The sequence below is a fragment of the Podarcis filfolensis genome (genome assembly GCF_964270895.1).
Source record: "Podarcis filfolensis genome assembly, chromosome: 18".
NCBI lineage: Eukaryota > Metazoa > Chordata > Lepidosauria > Squamata > Lacertidae > Podarcis > Podarcis filfolensis.
In genome coordinates this window covers 3,071,608-3,096,906 of record NC_139622.1, presented here as the reverse complement: position 1 = coordinate 3,096,906, position 25,299 = coordinate 3,071,608, and the positions used below count along the sequence as shown (strand labels likewise).

At 49.5% G+C, this 25,299-nt stretch overlaps 1 protein-coding gene across 4 annotated transcripts in view; it reads right to left on the bottom strand.

The window, feature by feature from the left end:
* Positions 1–24,324, bottom strand: part of ADAMTS10 (ADAM metallopeptidase with thrombospondin type 1 motif 10) — a 41,755-nt gene extending 17,431 nt beyond the window's left edge. Inside the window, exons 1-11 of one of the 4 annotated variants that reach the window (XM_083594402.1) lie at positions 23,852–24,324; positions 17,383–17,705; positions 15,074–15,441; positions 11,365–11,524; positions 7,563–7,780; positions 6,288–6,376; positions 5,246–5,391; positions 4,085–4,128; positions 3,725–3,830; positions 2,887–3,033; positions 512–653 (exon numbers count right to left, since the gene is read on the bottom strand). In XM_083594402.1, coding sequence (XP_083450528.1) covers positions 512–653; positions 2,887–3,033; positions 3,725–3,830; positions 4,085–4,128; positions 5,246–5,391; positions 6,288–6,376; positions 7,563–7,770 — 882 coding nt within the window. In that variant the 5' untranslated portion in view covers positions 7,771–7,780; positions 11,365–11,524; positions 15,074–15,441; positions 17,383–17,705; positions 23,852–24,324. Of the gene's footprint in view, positions 1–511; positions 654–2,886; positions 3,034–3,724; positions 3,831–4,084; positions 4,129–5,245; positions 5,392–6,287; positions 6,377–7,562; positions 7,781–9,473; positions 9,932–11,364; positions 11,525–15,073; positions 15,442–17,382; positions 17,706–23,851 lie in introns of those variants that run through there. The other 3 variants (XM_083594400.1, XM_083594401.1, XM_083594403.1) reach the window with 3 other exon arrangements.
* Positions 24,325–25,299: the final 975 nt, after the last annotated feature.

The following is a 25,299-nucleotide window of genomic DNA, read 5'->3' as shown; positions in this document are numbered from 1 at the left end:
TGATGATGATGATGATGATGATGATGATGATAATAATAATAATAATAATAATTATATGCTACCCATCTGACTGTGTTACCCCAGCTACTCTGGGCGGCTTCCAACAAATTGAAATACACTTGAAAGCATCCTTCCATTCATTCTGCAGAGAGCTCTGCAGTCTTCCCACAGAGGGCATATTGCCTGGGGGAAATGTTTATTGGGAACAAAACATACACCTGCCTAAAAATGTCCAGAAGTCTCTCCAGAAACTCCCAACTGCCTTGTGAACCAGGCAGAAAAGGTGGAAGCCTCTTTCGCAGAAGGAGAGTGGTTTTTAAAAACAACAGCCCGAAGGGCAGATTTCAGCCCCGCACTCCTGATTACTGCAAGAGTGGACCTTGGCTGACGCTGGTGCTGCAGCTGAGGGCTGTGGCTGGTTTAAAGGCTGGCCAGTGGGCGCAAAATGCCTTGCCCATCCCTCCACCCCTCCACGTTGGGAATCAAGAGTAAAAGCAGGAAGGCTCTCTACCCCATATTTACACTGGCGAGATTTGACTCCGTACTGAAAGCGGCACTGCTCATCTGCATCGTAAGCCTGTCCTGGGGCCACCGTCGGGTAGACGAAATCCTGCTTGGGTGGAGCATTGTTCAGGCAGAGGCCCATCCCAGAGCTGGAGCAGCAGAGAGAAACAAAGGAGAAAGACATCAAGGGTTGATGGTGTGAGTGCAAGAAGAGTTTTATTTATAAAGAGCTGCAATTCCACATCAACGTAGAAAAATTATTGAAAATTATGCAAGCACAGACTAAGCAACTGGCTTCACTCTTCAGCTGGTACAGCATGAAGCTCTTAATCTCAGGGTCATGGGTTCGAGTCCCATGTTGAACAAGAAGATTCCTGCATTGCAGGGGGGTTGGACTAGATGACCCTTGTGGTCCCTTCCACCTCCATGATTCTGTGATTCCGTCAGACACCTAAAGTAGAATTTGGAGTGGTCGCATTAAACCACCACATATTTTAGTCTATAGTTTTAAAGATTGAGGCAATGGAACAAAACACACCGAATAGCCATTTCTAGTTACAGACGCTCAGCAGAAGAGTCATATTAATCCCTTTGAACATGATCCGACTCAGCTGTTTCCTTGATTTTGTCTTGGAGTGAATCTCCTCAGCATCATCCAGAACCAAGTTCAAATCCAATAACACAGCCTTCTATCCTTGTCTTCACATGTTCATACAGTTCCACCTGAATTCTGGACCTGTTTTGTAGGTATCTGAAGCAGTGGCGTAGCGTCGGTTGTCAGCACCCGGGGATAGGCAAGTAATTTGCGCCCCCTAACCCGTGGATTTGCGCCCCCTAACCCATGGATTTGCCCTAACCCCAGATGTTGCGCCCGGTGCGGCCCGCCCCCCCTGCACCCCCCACGCTACGCCACTGATCTGAAGATGAGGTTGATGGGCCGTGCCATTGCTTTCTGCAGCTTCTGGCCTTGCCCGCCACGGCTGACACCTGGGCTTGGAATGACCCCCCCCCCCGCAAGACAACCCTACTTCTAAGGGATGGGGGCCCCTTCTAAGAAGACGCGTGGAATCATAGAATTGTAGAGTTGGACTGAGGATCATCTAGTCCAACCCCCTGCAATGAAGGAATCTTTTGCCTGACATGGGGCTCGAACCCATGAACCTGAGATTAAGAGTCTCATGCTCCACCAGCTGATCGTTGGAAAGAAATGGCCACCAACTTAGATGGCCTTACAAAAGGATTGGACTATATGGAACTTGCCGAACTGACTGGGAGACTCTGGGACCAGAGAGAAGAGACGGTGGAAGAAGATTGGAAGAAGTTTAAAAAATATTTGAAAAAATACGTTACTATTTAAATCTTAGAAAAGCTTTGGAAGTGGATATAGGCTGTAGGGTTAGAAGTAGAAGATAGCGTATTTTAAAATAGTATTATTTGTAAGGGATAATATGTGAAGGTTTTAATGGTAAAAGTAAGTGAGATAAAAAATGGTTAAAAAGTATGATATATGTAAACTGCTAAAGATGAGGTAAAATGAAAATCAGATAGAGGGGAAGCTCACTAAACAATGTTTAGAAAAAAATAAGGATAAGACAAGAATTTGTTTGTATTGTTTGTTTTTCTATTTGTGTTGGTTATTAGTGATATAAAATGAATTTAAAAATTTGGGGGGGGGGAAGAATTGGACAAAATCATGCAAGGAAGGGCTATCGATGGCTACTGCCCACAATGTTGCGCTCTCCTTCCACAGTTGGAGGAAGCAATGCTTCTGAGTACCAGTTGCTGGAAACCGCAGGAGGGAAGATTGTTCTTTTGCTCAAATCCTGCTTGCTGGTTCCCCACAGGCATCTGGTTGATCACTGGGTGAACAGAATACTGGACCAGATGGGCCACTGGACTCACCCAGCAGGACTCTTCATATTCTTATGCACAACAGTATGGAAAGCAGGACCCCAAATAATAAATACAGTGGTACCTCAGGTTACATACACTTCAGGTTACATATGCTTCAGGTTACAGACTCCACTAACCCAGAAATAGTGCTTCAAGTTAAGAATTTTGCTTCAGGATGAGAACAGAAATCGTGCTCCGGCAGCGCGGCAGCAGCAGGAGGCCCTATTAGCTAAAGTAGTGCTTCAGGTTAAGAACAGTTTCAGGTTAAGTACAGACCTTCGGAACGAATTAAGTACTTAACCTGAGGTACTACTGTAAACCCAGAAGACCCCCAGCATGCAAAAGGAGCCCATTGTGTCATTTTTGTGTCCACCACTTAAAGGCCAGTTATGGAAAACTTTTGGAACAAAGAGACAGGGGAAATGGAAGTAATGAGGTGGTGTGTGCGATGCTTTGGAGACGCACAGCGGAAAACAGGCAGCCCCTTACTCGAGAAAGCTGGTTATATAGTCCCTACTGCACGTGGACCACACAAAAGGGTTGGTTTTCATGGTGATGTGAGCCGCCATCAGCTTGGCTGTCTCCTGCCCCCGGGAACCGCAGCTGTTTCCGACGCCGTCGTGGTTCATGCCAAACCTGGAAGGAGAAGCATGAAGCCAGAGAAAGAAGGAGCCAGTGTGGTGTAGTGGTTAAGAGCAGTAGTCTTGTAATCTGGTGAACCGGGTTCGCGTCTCCACTCCTCCACCTGCAGCTGCTGGGTGACCTTGGGCTAGTCACACTTCTTTGAAGTCTCTCAGCCCCACTCACCTCACAGAGGGTTTGTTGTGGGGGAGGAAGGGAAAGGAGAATGTGAGCCGCTTTGAGACTCCTTTGGGTAGTGATAAAGTGGGATATCAAATCCAAACATGCCAAACAGGATTATTTGCTGCCTGCTTGGGAGTAAACAGAGCTGCAAGTAGGGGAGTCTATCCTGGAATAAATCAATCAGCAAGAAGGGGCGTGTATCCCTGAGAAAAGTGACTAACAAGTAGGAGAGCCTATCCTGGAATAAGTCTATCCTGGAATAAATTGATCAGCAAGTAGGGGAGTGTATCCCTGAGAAAAGTGACCAACAAGTAGGAGAGCCTATCCTGGCCATTCGGATGTCTTTGACGCCGTCTTTTGATATCCCTGCACCCAACCCCTCCCATAAGCCCTCTTTTGGGCCTGTGGTTCAGAACACTGCAACATAGCAGAAGTGGCCCTAAGCATTAAGCAAAACATTAACCAGACACAAGACCAAACAATTTCCACATCAACCCCACAACCAGATCTGAACTCTGCTCACGTGTGGCCGATCTCGTGGGCGATAGTGAAAGCTGTCGCCAGGCCGAGGTCTTCGTTGATGGAGCAACTCCGTTCCCGCTCACACATCCCACCCACGGGCGCCAGTCCTGGGAGAAGCAGAGCATTGTCACAGGGAGACGTTATGTCAAAGCAGATTCAGCCACGAGATCCAAAATCCTGATCTGCACATTGCTCTGGAAGGGTAGTTTGTAGCAAAGTCCACCCTCTGCCCAACTGGAATCTGTCCTAGGTTGCGTCACAAACTGATATTGAAATGATGCCTCCCACTCTGCTCTAAGGGGGGGGGGAGGGAATGGTAGAAACTGAGCGCTGCATTCAGTGGGAAAGGCTTCCTACCTACCTAGAGTCCCGCACGGTTTGTTTTTGTAGATGCAGATATCGTATCTAAAAAGCAGGTGCAAGAAGAAGGGAGATACAATTAAGGCAGATTCCACACTGCCAACTGAGCACAGCAAATGAACGAGGGGCAGGTGGGGCTCGTCCACCTGGGAAGGGAGCCCACCCAGGAGAATGAAAACTCTGACCCTAAACCTCCGCTGTCTTGTGGCCGGGACATCTTTGGGAGAGGAAAAGGCTCAGGAGTAGACCCTCCACAAAAACGGACCGGAGTCCCTAAGACAGTTGGATGGTGCCTTGTACGCTTGTTTCTGGCAACTCCTGCAGCCAAGCTGGTGCCAAACGTCTTGTTCTGTTTTCCCTTGGGCCACAGCAGTGAGGCCACAATGGGGGTCTTGTCATCTGGGCAGCCCAGGACCTCCAGACACACTGCCCAGGCTTGCGTCACGGGAGGTCACTTGGGTGCTGTTAGTGCAGCAGTTTGACTTCACCCTCGGAGGCACACTCCATTGTCTCTCATGACAGACAGATGCCAACAACAACAACAGCTATTATGGAAATTTCAGTTCAGGTGTTTTATAGCTCTTGTTTTGGAAAAAAGTGATGTTTGCTGCTCTTATTCTTAAAAATGGAATAAAAATTATTTAATTATGTTAAACAAACAAACACGAAGACAGAGAAACCTCTGGGTTGTGAGACAATCTTAGCTTGCAAGGGGTTCAAACATGGACATAGCCATGGGTGTGCGGGGGGGGGGCAGCTGCCCCCCCAATCAAGTAAATAAATAGAAATACCTGACTAACTGACCAATTGCTTTGCAGAAAACTTGGTTCTGCCCCCCCATAATGCCTGCTACCCCTAAAATAATTCCAATGTGGCCCACGAGACCATCTCCCCCAGCCCTGCCCACCTGTCAGCCCTGGGTGACATCAACTGATGGGCAGCATTCAATCCTGCTGGAGTCCGCTTGGCCAATGCATTCCCTGGGGCTGGGAGGATTGAACCGCCTTCTCATCAGTGGGCGTGTGGAGGGTTTGATGGCCGGGGGCAGTCTGAGGTTGGCGTGCCAGTAGCACGCCCCCCCCCCCTGCACAATCAGGATGAAACAAGATGTTTTGACTTTGGAGCCAACTGCTCTTTTACCATCAACATGGTTCCGGTATACCTGGTGATCAAAACGGCGGTGTCGTGATTGGCGATGCCGTTTTCTGGGATGGCGTTCCCGTTCCCATTGCGATTCACAATGGATTTCTGCCACTTGCAGAAGCTGTCGAGAGACTTTCCGGCATGGTGGTTGATCTCCAGGGTGGGCTGGAGGAAGAGGGAGAATCGAAAAGGTTTCAGAGAGTGTAAACGTATCAAATTCTCCCACTCTTTGAGACCTCCTGGACAGTATCGTTGGGGCACGTGAGGAAGGACATTTTCTGTGGCTGCACCAAGACCAGGGAGACAAAGCCCTGTGGCACATGGGGTTTCAGGAACTTACCCAGGGTCTATTTCCTTTGGAGGGTTGAGACACGGCAGAGACCATCGCAGCTTTAAGAAATATGGTTTACTCACCTGTTTACACCTTCAGTCTGTGTAGCGGGAGTCCAGATCTTACAGAATGGTGATTTCAAAAGGGGCTTGTCCCCCACAGCAGTGCAGTCATGGAGTCCAAGATATCTCCCCCAGCCAGCCTGCCTGCAGCCTGCCTGCCCAATATGAATCCCAGCCTTACTTCTCCCCCTTTCTTCTTCCCAGAACATCTTGTTAAAAAAAACCACTCCACTTTTCCTGTCGCCTCAAGCACACACTGCATCACCTTCGCAACACCTGTCTCCCCAGGCCAAAGGATTCCTCTGTCCACACCTTTTGTTAACAGATTTGCTCTTGCTAGACTGGGCCAGCCAGGCTGGTTTGCAGAAGCCAGCTCAGAGATTCCCTACCTGGCACAGCTCCATACCCCAATTAATCAAAATCCTACCATCTATTAATTTCTAGGGTTTAGGGAGGGGTCTCCCCCCAAAAAACCTATAGCACATCTCTTATCACCTCCCCTGCAAATATGCTCCTCTTCCCCCACTTTATTGCCAAGGAGAGGACCCAGCAAGCAAGCAACCACCATCATTTTCTGTTCCCACGTTTTGCCACCATCATTGTCTGGGGAAGCTTCTCAGTGATACCAGCCCCGGTCCCTCTTTCTTTCTCTTGGGGCACCCCCTCACCTGGTCCTCTGTCAGTAGGATGAGCCGGGTCACCAGTATGTTGACAATATTGCCCAGGCTTGAGTCTTGGAAAAGTTTAGCAACCTGACCTCCAGGAAACAAGGAAAGACCAGTGTTAAAAAACAAGACGGTTGGGGGAGGCTGAACGATGATGGGCATTTGTATCTTTCTCAATGGGACAGAGGAAGCTGCCTTATACCAAGACAGACCATGGGTCAGTGTAGCTCAGTAAAGTCAGCACTGACTGGCAGCAACACTCCAGGGTTTCTATCTATCTGGAGATGCCAGGGATTAAACCTTTTGCACGCAATGCAGATACTCTACAGTGAGCTAAAATATTTCTTAACAATAAAGCAAGGTCCTAGTGCTCAATATTTATTAATATATTTGCATTTGTTTCGATTTGTTTTTGTACATGAAGTTGCAAACTGTACAAGTGTCCCTATTTTCCAGCACCATGGGTCCTGGTTTCTAAGTATCTCAGAATGTCCTGCTTTTCCTTAGGACATCCCTATTTTAATCGGAGAAATGTTGGAAGGTATGCAATTGCTTTTTACAACTGTAATTGGTTTAATTGAAAGCATGCCCTGTTTTGTGTACAGTTTATATATACACGTATAACTATGTTATATATGTGTATATATGTGTGCATATATGTAGATATGTATATGTGTGTGTGTGTAGTGTGTGTGTGCATAACTTAAAGATGCTTCATAGGAAGCAATTAAATTAATGAAATATATTGCACACAAATATACACACAGGGCTGCTTCCCCTACTTCTGTTGCTCACTAACCCCAGCTACCCCCACCAACCTCATGCTAACCCCAGCACCCCTCTTGTCAACCCTCTTTACATCTCACCCAAACCCCATCCTCTCACAACTCCTTCAAGCCCTCCATCCCTGCTTTATTCAAACCTCTGCTTTCATTTATAGCCACCATTTTGCTCTCCTCCCTCGCCCTGAATTCATGCAAATCCAGGATTGTGTTGAGGCAATTTGTAGCTGCGTGACGACAGCCTTACGTTTCTATGTATATAGGAAGATACATTTCCCAAATGAAAACAAACAGCTAAACAAAGGCAGACCTTTGGCAAACTGGAGTCAGCCTCCAATAATCGGAGTTAATCATTATCCAAACTGGAGTTAGTTGATGTGTGTAAATGGACTTCAGGAAGCACTAAGGTTTGCCTGGACTGCACTGCACATCCCACCGCTGGCCCAAAGTTCCCAAAATGGGAACCAGTGGCCGGGTGCTTGGTTATAACACTTACAATATTCATGATGGCCAGGATGTACTGCTCGATGTCCCGCCGGCCGTGGTACCCCACCATCATTTTGTCGGCCACCACGAGGGTCTCCACGTAGCGCTCCGTGCTGACCGACCTCTTCAGCGGAAGCTGCCCCCGTTGGGTGAAGTTGCTCAGCGTCTTCGCTGGGGAGGGTTTCAAGGCCCGAAGCCACCACGGGCGGCCCTTCCATGGCTTCTCGTCTGAAGGGGAAATGGTTGTGAGGCAGACTTTCTTTCTCCTCTGTTCCCCCCACAGCGCTGTTTTGTGCAAACCACTCACAATCCCGAAAACCTGCTAGGGCCGACAAATCCAGGTGCCGGCTAGGTCTGGCTAGTCTCTAAAACATGCTAGGCCTGGTCAATCCCTGAGGCTTAGTAGGCCAGGTCAACCCTCGAGCCAGCTCATCTTTAAGATGGACTACTAGGCCCTATCAAAATCTAAGGCTCACTAGGCCTGGCCAGTCCATGGCTTGGCCAACTCGCCCCCTCCCCCAGGCCTGGTCAGTCTCTAAATCATACTAGGCTTGGCCAATCCCAGAGACCTACTAGGCCCAGCCAATCTCCAAGGCCTAGTAGGCCTGGAAAATCCCTGAGGCCTACTAGGCTCAGCCACTTCCTGAGGCCTAGTAGTCAATCCTCAAGGCCTTCTAAGCCTGGAAAATCCTCAAGACCAATCCTCAAGACTACTTTAGGAAAAATCCCTGAAGCCTACTGGGCCCGGCCAATCCTTGGCCAATTCCTGGGGCCTACTAGGCCCAGCCAATCCCCAAGGCCAACTAGGTCTGGAAAGTCCCTGAAGCCTACTAGGCCCAGCCAATCCTTGGCCAGTTCCTGGGGCCTACTAGGCCCAGCCAATCCCCAAGGCCCAGTAGGCCTGGAAAGTCCCTGAGGCCTACTGGGCTCAGTCATTTCCTGAGGCCTGCTAGGCTCCAGTCAATCCTCAAGGCCAACTAGGCCTGGAAAATCCCTGAGGCCTACTGGGCCCAGTCAATCCTCAAGGCCAACTAGGCCTGAAAAATCCCTGAGGCCTACTAGGCCCAGCCAATCCTTGGCCAGTTCCTGGGGCCTACTAGGCCCAGCCAATCCCCAAGGCCCAGTAGGCCTGGAAAGTCCCTGAGGCTTGCTGGGCTCAGTCATTTCCTGAGGCCTGCTAGGCTCCAGTCAATCCTCAAGGCCTTCTAAGCCTGGAAAATCCCTGAGGCCTACTGGGCCCAGACAATCCTCAAGGCCAACTAGGCCTGAAAAATCCCTGAAGTCTACTGGGCCCAGCCAATCCTTGGCCAATTCCTGGGGCCTACCAGGCCCAGTCAATCTCCAAGGCCTAGTAGCCCTGGAAACTCCCTGAGGCCTACTAGGCCCAGCCAATCCTTGGCCAATCCTTGAGGCCTACTGGGCCCAGCCAATCCCCAAGGCCCAGTAGGCCTGGAAAATCCCTGAGGCCTACTAGGCCCAGCCAGTCCTCAAGGCCTCCTAAGCCTGGACATCCTCTTAAGGCCACCTAGGCCTGGACAATCGCCCATTGTAAGGGTCATGTTATGTACGAAGTTGAATAGGATCCAAAATGCAGCAGTCTGATTGGTCCTAGAACAATAGGATCCAAACTGCAGCAGTCTGATTGGTCCTAGAACAATAGGATCCAGAATGCAGCAGTCTGATTGGTCCTAGAACAATAGGATCCAGAATGCAGCAATCTGATTGGTCCTAGAACAATAGGATCCAGAATGCAGCAGTCTGATTGGTCCACAGGAGCCACCCCATCCAGCTCCAGGTGGAAGTGAATCCGCAACCTGATTGGCCTACAGGAGAATCCCGGAATTAGCCAATCACGTGGGGCCCATTGTGTAAATAATGTATATAAAGCAGACATTCTGGGGGAACATCCATTCCTCCTCACCACTATGAGCTGAATACAGAGCATGAAATCTACTCTCAACTCCGAGTATATTTCAAGCCACTTCCAGATTTCAGGAACAGTATTGGGAACTAAACCGGCCCGGATCAGGAGGCATAGCAGCATTTGAAAGAGCCCGGAATGCAGAGCGCCAGTTGCTTGTTTGGGGGATTGTTATCTCTCCAAAAAACAAATTGGAAGCAGATTTGCTCCTGCCCAGAGAACGCAGGGAATGACCAGACTGCTTGAAGAGGGCAGCAGAAGGCCGCTTGGCGGCATTCAATGCAAAATGGCTTTGACAGTGTCCTCTTCTTTACTCCTTCTGGTATCCGGGAATCCGATCCTTTGGATTCCAGCTCCCAAGTTAGCGGGAGGCGTATGTCTCCCCCACAAAGGCAAACCGGAATCCAAAACCACATCCTTGAACCAAGCGTCTGTTAGGTCAAAATGCATTCCTCACTGAGCCTCCCAGATGGCTTTCAAAATTTCTACCGCCAAGCAGATTTCTGGCCTATTTCGGCTCAAGGGCCACATTCCTATCTGTGCAACCACTCAGGGGCCACACGCCAGCCGCGGGCAGGACCAGAGGCAAAAGCAGGCAGAAAGTGGCGGACTCTCCCTTGGAGATTTATAAGCAGAGATTGGGGGAATCTTTAGCTGCAATTCCTGCTTTGCAGGGGGTTGGACTAGATGACCCTTGGGGTTCCCTTCCAATTCTACAAATGGGCGCTTTCAAAAAAATACGTTGATGTTTGTCCAGTTGTTGTAAATAATATTTTGCAGTTGAAATCAGCTTACATCAGTCAGTCAAGACTCCTAGCTTGACGCTATTCTCTTTTTTTGTGGCTGGATGCTCGGTGGAAAAAAGCAGGACAGGAATACTTTAAATAAACACCCAAATACTTACATAAGGGTGTTTCGCTTCCTGTTGCTTTGAAGCTTTAAAGCCCAACCCTATGCGTGTTTACTCAGAAATAAACCCCGCTACGTTCAGTTGGGGCTTACTCCCAGATAAATATGCAGAGCAGAGTAGGGGAGTGTTGTACCGTCTGGGGGCCACATTTCATCCTTGGAAACCTTCCAGGGGCCAGGTGGGTCAAAAGGCAAAAACAGGCAAGTTTCTACCCTCAGAAACACCCATAGCTGTCAACTTACAGATTTGAAAATAAGGGACCAGCAGCCTCGGAAATAAGGGATCAACAGACAAAATAAGGGATTTTCCCAGCACAGGTATGTTAGACTGCTGAGCCCCTGTGAGCCAAAGGCAGAAAGCCAGCCAGCATCCAAACAAAGCCTCAAGCGGTGGTTCCCACAGCACAGCAACCCGGCAAAGGGGATGCAGCAAGGGAAACCACCGTCCCCTCTCCGCTGGGAAGCGCTGAGCAAAGGCGAGTCCCCAGGCAACGCGGCCGATTTGATCGGCACAAGGCATGCAAGCTCCACCCCCCAGTCGTTCCTAGACTCCTTATTGGGTGAGCAACGCAGCCAAGCAACACAGCTGGAGCCTCCCTCCTCCCTGGCCGGCAAGGAGGGAAGGAGGGAGAGGAGCTGCTTCCTTTGAAACCAGGGAAATTTAAGGGACATCATCAATAAGGGACAGCAGCGGGACACAGCGCTGGGATAAGGGACTTTCCCGCCAAATAGGGACAGTTGACAGCTATGGAAACACCCCTTCTCTTTACCCTCCATCCCAGCAAGAGAGGCAAGTAAGGACTGCATCCCACCCATACGAACGCCATAACTCAGCTGGTAGAGTATGAGACTCTCAGGGTGGTGGTTTGAGCCCCATGTTCGGTGGAAGGTTCCTGCATTGCAAGGGGTTGGACTAGATGACCCTCGTGCCCCCTTCCAATGTCTGTTGTGTTTATCCACCCGGATCTGGCCCACGGCATACCTAGCACCCCACAGGCGGCGTCCATGTGTGGGTGCTGGAGAGACGATCTCTTGTAGACCACATGGGGACTCCCTTCGCTCTCGTGCCCCCCACTGATATTGGTGCCGGGGCTCAGGGGCTCAATGAAGTACTCCTCGCCGTCTGCGATGATCACACCATGCTGGAACGAGAAGAGGAGGAACGTGCAACGCGTTTATACGTGGGTCTGACTCTGAAGACGGTCCAAAAACTTCAGCGGCCAGATCACTCACCAGAACAAGGTGGTTTGAGCACAGAACACAAATCCTGGCACAACCGCACTGGCCGCCAATCAGTTTCCAGGCCCAATTCAAAGTGCTGGTGCCAACCTTACAAAACCTGGCACAGCTCAGGACCTCAATACCTTAAGGATAGCCTCTCCCAGTATGAACCAACCCCACGCTTGTCACCGGAGTCCCTTCTCTATGTCCCCCATGCCAGTGGCAGCAAGAGAAGAGGGTCTTTTCTGTGGTGGCTCCCCGATTGTGGGATGCTCTTCCCAGAGAGGCTCGCCTGGCAGCATCACTACATGTGCCAGGCAAAAATATTCCTCTTTGCCCAGGCCGATGGCTATTAAATAATCTATGGCCTGTGAAAGTGTGGCAGAGAAGACTGTTATGATGACTGCTTTCTTATTATGCTGTCTGTCAGTTTGCTTTTTATTATGTTTGTATCACTGATGTTCTGAAATGTGTTTTTAATGTTGTTCACTGCCCTGGGACTTTCTGATAAAGGGTGGTATATAAATTGGAATTACCGTATTTTTTGCTCTATAAGACTCACTTTTTCCCTCCTAAAAAGTAAGGGGAAATGTGTGTGCGTCTTATGGAGCGAATGCAGGCTGCGCAGCTATCCCAGAAGCCAGAACAGCAAGAGGGATTGCTGCTTTCACTGCGCAGCGATCCCTCCTGCTGTTCTGGCTTCTGAGATTCAGAATTATTTTTTTCCTTGTTTTCCTCCTCCAAAAACTAGGTGTGTCTTGTGGTCTGGTGCGTCTTATAGAGCGAAAAATACGGTAATAATAATAATAATAATAATAATAATAATAATAATAATAATGGCTACTAGCCATTAATGGCTGTGGTTTGCAGGCAACAAATGTTTTTGAATACCAGTTGCTGGAAAACACAGGAAAGGAAAGAGCTTGTGCTTGGGTCCTGCTTGCCTACAGGAAGCCTGCACTGCAGGTTGTTGGACTAGAGGATCTCTGGGGGTCCCTTCCAACTTCTATGATTCCATGATCTGGACGGCCACTGCGAGAGCAGGATCCTAGGCTACGTGGGCCGCTGTCCTGACCCAGCAGGCTGTCCTTATGTCCTTATGTTTTGCACCCCAGGGTGACCCTGCCCGCAAGCCACGAGGCGACCCCCTCTCCTCCTTCCCGGCTGCTCTCTCTCCGGCTGACGCTCGAGTTTTCGGCCGGACTCCTTGCCAGCCTAGCCTCACACTACCCTGCTTGTCCTCGGAAGCGTGGCTTGCAGCCAAGAGCAACAAAGCTTTCATCCGGAAAGGAAATCCACAGCACGGTGATCAACACTGCCCCTTTCTAGGGCTGGGAAACCAGAAACTTTTCATTACACGCACACAGAAGTGATTCAACTCTGGTTCTTTGTGGAGGGGGCTTGGAGGGAGAGAGAAAAAGTTGGGGGACCCACAAACCAACTGATAACCGTGCTAGCAGATTTCCCAAATGCTTTGAAAGAGAGAGCAGGGGAAACTCTTATTTTTTTAAGAGTTAAAATCGCCCTGGGCGATCCCTTCCCGTCTTATCCAGTGCTGCTCGAATATTCCTTTTCATTCCGCTGCAGAGATGGGAGAGAAATTCGGCCTGCGTTTGGAGTCGCATCGGAAAGGTTGCAGTGCCTGGGGCTTTCGAGTTTAGGGAACTCGTGGGCATGCAATGAAGCTGAACGTTGGAAGATCCAGGACAGATAAAAGGGAGTCCTTCTTTACGCAGTGGAGTTAAACTATGGAACTCCTTGCCACAGGAGGCTGCGATGGTTACCAACTTGGATGGCTTTAAAAGAGAATTAGACAGATTCATGGAGGAGAGGGCTATCAGTGGCTAGAACAGGATGTTGTGCTAGATGGGCCGTTGGCCTGATTCAGCGGGCTCTTCCCAGGTTCTTAAAATAGTGTCCAGTGGCATTTAAACATTGACAAAAACCTGCACCTAGATCTCAGGAACAATCTAGCCAAATTTGGTTGGTATCGTTGCAGTTTTGAAAGTTTTAGTCCACCATCTTGATTCAGAATGGCACCTGGCAGTATCCAAATACAGTCATACCTCGGGTTACAGACGCTTCAGGTTGCGTTTTTTCAGGTTACGGACCCGCCAAAACCCAGAAGTACCGGAACGGGTTACTTCCAGGTTTGGGGGGTCGTGCACGCACAGAAGCGCTAAATCACGCTTTGCGCATGCACAGAAGCGCAGAATTGCAACCCATGCGTGCGCAGACGCGCCACTGCAGGTTGTGAACGTGCATCCGGCACAGATCACGTTTGCAACCCGAGTGTCCACTGTATAGATGAACACCTGCACCTTGATCCCAGGTACCATCTTGCAGACCTCCAAGTGTCCCAATTTCCCAGGGACAGTTCTAGATTTACAGAGCCGTCCCGGTTTCTGATTTGATCCCGGAATGTCCCGCTTTCCCTTTGGACGTCCCCATTTTCGTCAGAGAAATGTGTGTGGGGGGTATGCAGTGAGGCAATCAATCCCTGAGCCAAGGAGATCCAGTAACTAGACAACTTTTAGAAGATATCTGAAGGCAGCCCTGCATAGAGAAGTTGTTGTTGTTGTTGTTGAATAGGATGTCCCTATTTCCCCCGGAGAAATGTTGGAGGCTGTGATCTTGCAAAATTTGGCAGCGAGGTCTTAAGAGGTGTCTGAAGGCATCGTGAACAGGCAAACAGCTTTCCAAAATCAGTGGGGAGAGTTCCTGCCGGACTGGATTTTAGCATGACCCAGCAGCCAGGATCATCTTAATTTCTTACTCCAGAATCCGTTGCGGGATCTTGCATGGTTAGGAAATTGTCTGGGGGTGCGTGTTGGGGGCGTTTACTGAGTTACCGCCATGTCCTCGGGCCGGGAGCCAAAGAGACAGTGACAACAGGAGGAGACATTGCAAAATTTTCCTCCTTGAATTGTAAAAAGGGAAAGAATGAGTCTCGGGTTGAGAAACCAAGGAGGATCTTCCAAAGTGAAGAGTGGAAGGAGTCGCCCACGGAAGGTCTGCAGAACCTTTTCCCCGAAGTGCAAACCTTTTCCACTCGGAAGGAATAGCGTAAATCTCTCTCTGGGAATGATACTAATAATGATTTTATTTTTTATGTGCCACCCATCTGACTGGGTTTACCCAACCACGCCGGGTGGCTCCCAACAAAATATTAAAAACACAACAAAACATTAACCACTAAAATCTTCCCGATACAGAGCTGCCTTCAGATGTCTTCTAAAAGTTGTGTATGTGTTTTTTCCCTTCTCTTTGACATCTGACAGGAGGGTGTTCCTCAGGGAGGGTGCCGCTGCTGAGAAGGCCCTCTGCCCGCTTCCCTGTGACTTCACTAGAATCTTACATTGTTTTTAGGGAGCAATGAGGACTAGAACGTTGCCCTGTTGTTGTTGGGTTTTTTAAGGGGAGGGTCCCAGGCCTAGCACAGACGAGGCTGAGCCGATGGGGCAGCTTACCAGCCCGTTGCAGTTGCTGATGGCGACTTTGGAGTTGAGGTACTCGTCTTGCAGGTGTCCAGAGTAGTGGCAGTCCTCGTGGAACTCGTGCTTCCGGTCGACCCCGTCGTGCCGCCAGTACTCCACCCGGAACCGCTCCGCCAGCAGGTTCGTGTGCAACGTCAGGTTGAGGAGGAACTGCGCCCGGTGGGCTGAGACCCTGTAGAAGACCTGCTGCTCCCGGGGGGGCTCGTGGGAGGGGGCCCCCGTTCCGCGACGGGCCCGCCGCTTTCGCGGGCTCTTCACGTCAAACGTCAGGAAGTCCCCATTCTGGTCCACCTGCATGGGGAAGGCGATCTCATAGTGGTCGAGGCTTGAGAGAAACTCCTCTGGATTGGGGGGGGGGAGGAAATGCAGGGAGAGAAAAGAAATGCACGTGGGTGAATCGGGACCTGGGTTCAGTGCCCTGGTGATTCACAGGGTTTTGCTCGGCGTGGCAATCCATGTTCATTCTGCAAGAGGGAGATGGGGTGCCCCTGGGGCATTCTAGATGCTGTTGGGGTCGAGTTCCCACATCCCCTCTGACCGATGGTCACACTGGCTGCTGGGAGTCCAGCTGCTCCAGCAGCACTAAATGGACCACTGTTTTTGCCTACGAAGAGGCATTCCCTGCTCTCGGATGTGAACACCCCTTCTAAGTAGAGGCATTCCTCCAACTACATCTGGATGGATACAAGCCTAGTGAGCAAAGCAAATCATCTCTGGCAGGTCTTGCCCCCGTGAAGCAGCTGCTGCAGTCCCATCCAATCCAGGATTTCCCCCAAGCAATTGGAGGCTGTGTCTGCACAAAGGCAACCTTTCCTCTGCCCTCTTCATGCCTCTCCTGGTTCTGGGGGCAAGAAGGGAAGGGAGCTTGTCACAGCAAGAGGGGGAGACACCCGTGATGCTTCACCATCTCTGCCTCTTGGCCTCCCTCCTCTCCTGCTGCAGCCTTTGATTCTGGACTGCTCTCTGGCACAGACTCTCCCTGCTCACTAAGCCCTGTTACCCTTTCAGCTTCCAACACCTCCTCCTCCCTGTCCTCCCTTTTCTCCTTCTGCCCACCCTCCCTAGGCTCTGAGTCTTCTTCCCTTGAGGGTTCCCCAGCTGGTTCCTCACACTGTTCCTCTGTGTCCATCTAGTATGTGACATCCCAGAAGAGGCAGTCTCCCATCTCCCTCACCCAATTTAGCCTCTTCCTCGCCACTGGAAGGCTGTCCAGAAGTAAATGCAGCCCCCAGGTCAAGAAAGCTTCCTTTCTCCTGCCTTGAGATCTAGTAAGTAAGTAGTTATATAACGGTCAATGACCAGTATCAAAACATTGGACACCAACTGCAAAATTAAAAAATGCAGAACAAAGTAAAATAATCTAAAATCACATATACATAAAAATAATTGGGGGGGGGGGGGGACCTTTCTGACCTAGGAATGTTCGTCAGACAATGTGTTATAATCCTGGGTAATAAGAATAATACCTGACCTATCTGGCTGGCTTCCAGAAAATATGGAAAATAATAAAATGTCAAACATTCTAAAGTTCCCTATACAGGGCTGCCTTCAGGTGTCTTCTAAATGTTGTGTAGTTCTCCATCTCCTTGACATCTGCTAGGAGTTGCGTTCCACAGGGTGGGCGCCACCACTGAGAAGGCCCTCTGCCCGGTTCCCTGCAACCTCACTTCTCACAACGAGGGAACTGCCAGAAGACCCTCAGAGCTGGACCTCAGGGTCCGGGATGGACGATGGGGGTGGAGACGCTCCTTCAGGTCTACAGGGCCGAGGCCGTTTAGGGCTTTAAAGGTCAGCACCAACACTTTGATTTGTGCTCGGAAATGCACCAATGATTGCATGTCGTATTTTAATTGCTGCTGCCCTAAATTTGGCCACCTTGTGTGTCACACCAGGATTGTTATCTAGGAGCGATAGAGTGGCAAGAAAATGTTCAGTATACAATCATACCTCGGGTTACACCTGCTTCAGGTTACGGAAGTACTGGAACAAGTTACTTCCAGGTTTTGGCAGTTGCGCATGCACAGAAGCGCTAAATCGCACTCTGCGCATGCGCAGAAGCGCCGAATCACAACCCCTGTGTGCGCAGGCGCGGGTTGCGAACGCTTCAGGTTGCAAACGTGCATCCCGCACGGATCACCTTCGCAACCCAAGCGTCCACTGTATTTCAGTATATTTATGGAGTATTGGCAGAATAAGGTCAGAGTGTAAATCTCTATAAAACTAGCACTGAGGACTAGCAGCTTGGGGCTCAACCAGCGCTCCCTTGCCCCCCCCCCCCGTACCTTGCGACTGGAAGGCGTAGCCTGGGAGGTTGCCCACGGACACGGCCGAGACGAGGGTCCAGGTCAGAAGCCTCCAGGCCGTCGCCATAGTGGGCTAGGATGCTCGCTGCGATGGGGGCTGCGTTGGACCAGGCCGAGGGGGTCTGCCCCAACATTGCTTTCGCTGAGCCGCCACGCTTGCTTAGACAGGGGTCCCCCGTTCCTGGGTGGCCATCCTCGGCCGCTGGGTGCTCTGCAGGAGGCGGCAAGGGCGGGGCGGGCGTCACGGCGGGGAGGGGCTGATCCTCGGCGCTCAGCATGTGCCAGGAGTCTGCGGCATCGCTCTGTCGGAGAGGAGCATCACAGGAGAGTTGGAAGGGACCACAAGGATCATCTTGTTCAAGCCCCTCCAATGCAGGAACCTTTTGGCCTAGCGTGGGACCCTGAGATGCATATCTTCCAACATTTCTCCGATGAAAGTAATAATAATAATAATAATAATAATAATAATAATAATAATAATAATAATTTATTATTTGTACCCCTCCTATCTGGCTGGGTTTCCCCAGCCACTCTGGGCAGCTTCCAACAAAGATTAAAAATAAATTAAAATGTCACACGTTAAAAACTTCCCTGAACAGGGCTGCCTTCGGATGTCTTCTAAATGTCAGGTACAGTGGTACCTCGGGTTACAGATGCTTCAGGTTACAGACGCTTCACGTTACAGACTCCGCTAACCCAGAAATATTACCTCGGGTTAAGAACTTTGCTTCAGGATGAGAACAGAAATCGTGCGGCGGCAGCAGGAGGCTCCATTAGCTAAAGTGGTGCTTCAGGTTAAGAACAGTTTCAGGTTAAGAACGGACCTCCGGAATGAATTAAGTTCATAACCCGAGGTACCACTGTAGTTGTTTATCTCTTTGACATCTGATGGGAGGGCGTTCCACAGGGCGGGCGCCACTACTGAGAAGGCCCTCTGCCTGGTTCCCTGTAGCTTTGCTTCTCGCAGTGAGGGAACGGCCAGAAGGCCCTTGGCGCTGGACCTCAGTGTCTGGGTAGAACTATGGAGGTGGAGACGCTCCTTCAGGTATACTGGACCGAGGCCGTTTAGGGCTTTCAAGGTCAGCACCAACACTTTGAATTGTGCTCGGAAACGTATTGGGAGCCAAAGTAGGTCTTTCAAGACCGGTGTTATGTGGTCTCGGCGGCCGCTCCCAGTCACCAGTCTAGCTGCCGCATTCTGGATTAATTGCAGTTCCTGGGTCACCTTCAAAGGTAGCCCCACGTAGAGCGCATTGCAGTAGTCCAAGCGGGAGATAACTAGAGCATGTCCTATTCAATAACAACAACAGCAGCAATTGTTGTTTTATTGTTTATATCCCTCCCATCTTGCTAGGTTTCCCCAGCCACTCTGGGCGGCTTCCAACATATGTGAAAACATAATAAAACATTGAACACCAAGAACCTCCCTATCCAGGGCTGCCTTCAGATGTCTTCTAAAGGTTGTCTAGTTACTGCGGGAGTCTGCCATGGAGGCAGAGCTGTTGTGGCTCATAGAGGAGATTTTTGTGGCTCAAGAGAGAGAAAGATAGTGGGGGAAGAAAAAAAGGAGGACAGAAACTGTGAGGTGCTTGGGCCGCAAAAACAGTGGGGAGAGAGGCGAGGGAGAAGGACACAGAGAGGATTAGTTTACATCTTAATTCTCCCCCCCCCCAAAAAAATCCAGATTGTTGTTGAAGGGAAGGAGAGAGCGAGAGCGTCTGTTCCCAATTTTGCCACTGGGTCTGCAGACAGCTCGGCCGCGCTGGCTTTGGATCCAGCTGCAGAGGAGAGTAATGGGAAGCAGATGGGCTGGAGGGGTCCCTCTACGCCTGCGAAGAAGCGAGGAAGGCTTTTTGCAAGGAAGGCAAGGGGACCCGTGGACCTCGAGCTCTTGTTCTGCAGACCGGGAGCTCGGAAATGTGGTTATTTCATCATCGGGCAATTGTTGACCCAGGGTAGGCCCATCCCAAGTTGACGGCTTTTAAATTCAGTGGGTCTACTCTGAGCAGGACTCGGCTGGGGGATTTAGGAATAGCAGGCTCTCGTCTGTTTCAGGGTCTCTCTGTACCCCATCTTAAAAACCAGCTCTCTGCAACTGGGAGCCAGTAGTGGCATAATGATTAGAGTGTTGTACTAGGACCCGGGGGTGTGTGACCTGGGTTCAAATCCCCCCCCCACTTGGCCACAAAGCTCACTGGATGCCCTTTGGGGGGCCAGTCTCCCTCTCTCTCAGCCTATCCTCCACCAGGGCCAGGGCCTTTTCAGTGATGGCTCCAACCTGGTGGAATGTTCTGTCCCAGGAGACCAGGGCCCTGCAGGATTTAACCTCCTTCTGCCTGGCCTGTAATTTGAATTCTGCCTGATCTTTTATTTCCCTTCTCTTCCCTCCCCTTTTATGAAGATCACCTGCTCTGAGACCCCACAGCTAATTCTCCCCTGGCCTCCTCGCTGGCCCAAGTAGGACCAATTCAGCCAGCTAGCCCTGGGGATTATCTAATGCGTATTTCCCCTAAACTGATTTTTGAATTTTACTGTTATTCATGTTTTTATACTGTATTTTATGCTGCTTTTATAATTGTTTTACATTTGTTGTTAGCCGCCCTGAGCCCAGTTTTGAACCGGGAAGAGCGGGGTATAAATAAAAATTTATTATTATTATTATTAATATTATTATTTATTCTCCTACCTCGCAGGGTTGATGTTGTGGGGTTAAGTGGGATGGGGAAGTACTGTGTATGCCACCCCAAGCTCCGCAGAGAAAAGGTGGGATCTAAACGCAGTAAAGATATACTTTTCAAGAGCAACAACCACAAAAGTCTCAAGGAAATTGATCAGAGAGGTAAAGGCATGAGAGTGAAATAAAACCATAGCATCACAGAACTGTAGAGTTGGAAGGGGACCCCCAAAGGTCATCCAGTCCAACCCCCTGCAATGCAGCTGAAGCATCCATGACAGATGGCCACCCAACTTCTGCTCAGAAACTTCCAAGCAAGGAGAGTCCACAACCTCTGTTCCACTGTCACGCAGCTCTTACTGCCAGAAAGGTTTCCCCCCTGATGTTTAGTCAGAATCTCCTTTCTTGTTAATTGAAGCCATGGGTTCGAGTCCTACCCTCCACAGCATGAGAAAACAAGCTGGCTCCATCTTCCATGTGACAGCCCTTGAGATATTTGAAGATGCCATTGTATCTCCTCTCACTCTCCTCTTTTCCAGGCTAAACACCCCCAGCTCCTTCAACCGTTCCTCATAAGGCTTGGCTTCCAGAATGCAGCAAAACCTACATACTGCTTGATTGTGGTAAAACCTCTGAGCACATACATAATTTTATTTGTATGCTGCCTCTGAGTAGGACAACTCTATGATTTGAAGACGAGTGAGGAGTCAAGGGTGTCCCACAAGCATGTGAAGAGTGCAAGGACAGACCAATCTATCCATTTTGGTTCCTCTCAGCTCCTTGTCCTTCCATTCTTAAAGTTCAAATTCTGCGTGCTGACACATCAGTTGGTGCCTTGTTTTTTGAAAGTCCTCACGAAAGTTCACTCGCCCTTTCCTGCAGATTTCTGCAGGCTTGACTAAATAGACCAATTTTGGTTTTGCAAAGCAGTTTCTTCCAAAAGAGCACCTTATTTTCTCTTCCATCACCAAGGACAGCCATTTTTGCACGTTACCTGGCCAGAGAACCATTTTACAGAATTGGGAAAAGTGCACATTTCAACGAACAGCTCCTTTTGTTTTGTTTGTGTGCCATTTCAGAAAATGCAGTTCGCCTCAGTGCAAACTGAATAGATTTCCCCCCCTCTCCCCATTCCTAGATATAATAATAATAATAATAATAATAATAATAATAATAATAATAATAATAATTTATTATTTATACCCCGCCCATCTGGCTGGGCTTCCCCAACCACTCTGGGCGGCTTCCAAAAAAATATTAAAATACTGTAATACATCAAACATTAAAAGCTTCCCTAAACAGGGCTGCCTTCAGATGTCATCTAAAAGTCTGGTAGTTGTTGTTCTCTTTGACATCTGGTGGGAGGGTGTTCCAGAGGGAGGGAGCCACCACCGAGAAGGCCCTCTGCCTGGTTCCCTGTAACTTGGCTTCTCGCAGCGATGGAACCGCCAGAAGGCCCTCGGAGCTGGACCTCAGTGTCCGGGCAGAAGGATGGGGGTGGAGACGCTCCTTCAGATATACTGGACCGAGGCCGTTCAGGGCTTTAAAGGTCAGCACCAACACTTTGAATTGTGCCTGGAAACATACTGGGAGCCAATGTAGGTCTTTCAAGACTGGTGTTATGTGGTCTCGGCGGCCGCTCCCAGTCACCAGTCTAGCTGCTGCATTCTGGATTAGTTGGAGTTTCCGGGTCACCTTCAAAGGAAGCCCCACATAGAGCGCATTGCAGTAGTCCAAGCGGCATACAAGATATCCCTTTCAGAGAAGGTCACTACCTGATCAGAAATTCAACTGCCATGTCCCTGAGTGCCTTCGTGCTAAAAAGGGCACCACGGGGTGAACTGCATACCCATCAGGCAGCTATTAAGGGCTCAGAATATAAAAAGAGGCCATGGCCCTTAGCTTTGAAATGAAGGTAAAAAGAGAATGCTCACCTCCAGCCTCCTCCTAACCCCAGCTCTCCTTTTTAATTATTATTAAGCCCAATTATTTACACTCTCAACCCACCAGACGTCACTGAGCAAATGGCTTGGCTTTTCAACTCAGCTAAAGTTTGCTCGGATGATTAAAACAACAGGTTGCAAGGGATTAATTGAATTGAGCCTGTGGTGCGGTGGAGTGTGGGTTTAAAAAAAAAAAAAAATTGGACGGAAGGGAATGCTTTTAAGGATCCAATCAGAGCATATGACCCAGAGCTCTGAGCCAGATACCCAGCTTGAAGAAGAAGGAAAAAAACACACTGCTGTTGACTTATTTTTCGTGGGCACCCGAAGAGCAGCCGAGACGACAGAGCACGTTTAAGCTTGTTGGGAAGGTAGACGTGTAATCCCGCAATGCCCAATTAGCAGATGCAGGTAATTAAAAGGTTGTCAGAAAGTTGGGAGGAAAACACACACACAGGTGCCAACTTAAATAAAATTTGGGGGTTGGCAGGTAAGCCCCACCCTCCATAATTGATCACATGATGCTGTGTACTCACGCCATTTGAATGGCAATGGCCATCGATACCTCCATTGCTGCCTCTCCCCATATGAACCAACCCAGACCCTGAGGCCCTTTTTCATGTGCTTCTTCCTTGAGAACAGGGCCTTCTCTGCAGTGGCTCCCCGTCTGTGGGATGCTCTCGCCTGGCGCCTTCATTATACACCTTTCGGCGCCAGGCCTTTGGCTGGCTGACATCCAATGCCCTTTTAAAATGTGTTTTTTGGGGGGTGGGGTGATTGGGTTGTTCTTGTTTGTGTTTTTATTATGCATTTTATACTGTGGTTTTATGTTGTAACCACCCTGAAACCTGCTAGTATAGGGCGCTACACAAATTGAATTAGTAATAATAATAATTTGGGGGGGGGGCTGGCTCTCGTAAACAAACCCCACACCCAAAGCCACCATATCAAGGGAGACTGATGTTGGAACACTGGCCAGGCCCAACTAGATGGTCAGGGGCGGGCATACATTTTGGGGGCTGACTGGGGGGGGGGAAGAAGACTTTATCTCACCCAGGTCAAAGACCCAGTTTGACACCCCCTACATACACACGCACACACAGGCTGGGGTCTCCATGGCGCCCCTCTGGAGGCCCAAAACTTGGCAGCCCCCCACTTCATAGCTATGGCTATGGGGCACTGTTATAGGGTTCCCTTTGCAACCAGCAACTTGGGCAGTCCCTGTCCCTGGCACTGCCCTACAACAGATCACCACATTTAAAAATAAAATAAAACAACTACTACATCTCAGATTTTGATTAACATGTCAAAGCCGCGGGTGGGAATAAATATTTCCTATGCTTTATAGTTTCCAAGAAGCGCAGGGTACCAGTTAGGGAAATGCTATGCTGTATAAATGCATGAATTCAGCCGCTTTTAGGACCCCTGGGTGATGAGGGACCCCGAAAGTTATGCTTCCTTCCTTTCGCCACTGCAGCTGGTCGAGATCAGCCCTGGAGATTTTTGCATACGTGTAGAATTTTGGGAACGCGAGGCGAACATACTTGGCATCCTGCAGCAATGTTTTCCCACCCACCCAGAAGGCAGCAAGCCCTATTCCCCGGAACACAGACAGAGAGAGACAGAAAGCCCCAAGCAAGACATCTTTTCGGGTGGGGGCGGGGGGGGGGGAGACCGCGTCCCCGGCCTCATCCCCGAAACCAGGCGTTTTTGCGCACGGTTTCTGCAACTCCGTCCCTGGAGCGCTTCATCACCCCCCCCTCCTCCAGCTTTGCAAAACCAGAAAGTTCCCAAAGGAAAAAAGAAATTAAATAAATTCCCCTTCGCATACCTTTCTCTAATTTTGTTTTTTTGATTTTTCTTCTCCCCGCCCCGGGTTTCTTGCCGGAAATTTCGGTTGGTCCGACGAGAGAGGTTATCCAAGCGCAGGGCGCAAAGTTTTTCCCCCAAGCAACAGCTGGAAAGAGAAGAAGGAGAGAGAGAGGGAGAGGGAGAGGAGAGAAGCGGCAGAGGGGGGAATTCAGGGGAAACGCTCCTCCTGCAAAATGTCTTGAGCTAACGGATTCGTTGCAAGAAGGAGAAGAAAAAACAGAAAGAGGGAGAGGAAGAGAGAGACTTCTTTTCAGGAAGCAAATGGAGGTTGTAGGAAGCAAAAAAGAAGGGGGATTTTGCCAGGCTAATTAAAAAGTAAAAACCACCACAGTGCTTCCCCCCACCTTCACCCAAGGAAAAAAAAGGGGGAGAGAGCAAGAGAGAGAGACCTCCTTCTCTGGTGACGCCATTGAAAGGCAAGTCTCTTTCTGTTACAGATGTAAGGCACCGCTGGGTTGCTAAACCTCAGCGGGAAAGGGAGGGGGAGACAGATGCAAACCCTCCAGCATTTCACCAGTGAAAATCATCATCATCAAACCTTTTATTGGCATCACATACAAACATCCATAACATATCAGTACCAGGGCCTTGCAGAGCCAGGCAGAGGCCGGGGCCAGGTAGATAATGTGCCCCCCCCTTTTTTTACCCTGGGGATAACCGAAGTCTTATAAATAAGTGAGTATATAAATAATTTTCACAAAAGGTGTGCTGACAAATAAGTTTATTTCAAGGCTTGAACCGTATCTGCATATAAAGACAGAATGGAAAATATGGATATACAATAGTGCTTTTTAAAAATACATAGGGAATGTATGCTGACCGAGGCCCCCTTTGGAATCGGAGGCCCGGGCCAAGTGGCCCATATGGTGCCCCCCCCACCCCGGTCTGGGCCTGATCAGTACAGAGTTACCGCTTCGACAGTGGCACAAAACATTTACCAAAAAAAGGAGAGGCAGAGCAGACTATTGCCACAACCGGTGTAAATAGTAATGTCATTCAATAATAATAGTAATAATAATAATAATACTCGACCCATCTGACTGGGTTGCTCCAGCCACTCTGGCTGGCTTCCAACATATATAAAAACATAATGTAACATTAAACACTGAAAAACTTCCCTATCCAGGGCTGCCTTCAGATGTCCTCAAAATGTTGTATAGTGACTTATCTTCTTGGCTCAGGGGTTGCATAACTGCAGATCCGCCAACATTTCTCCAATGAAAATAGGGACGTCCTAAGGAATAGTGGAAACGGGATGCGGGTGGCGCTGTGGGTTAAACCACAGAGCCTAGGACTTGCCGATCAGAAGGTTGGCAGTTCGAATCCCATGACGGGGTGAGCTCCCGTTGCTCAGTCCCAGCTCCTGCCCACCTAGCAGTTTGAAAGCACGTCAAAGTGCAAGTAGAT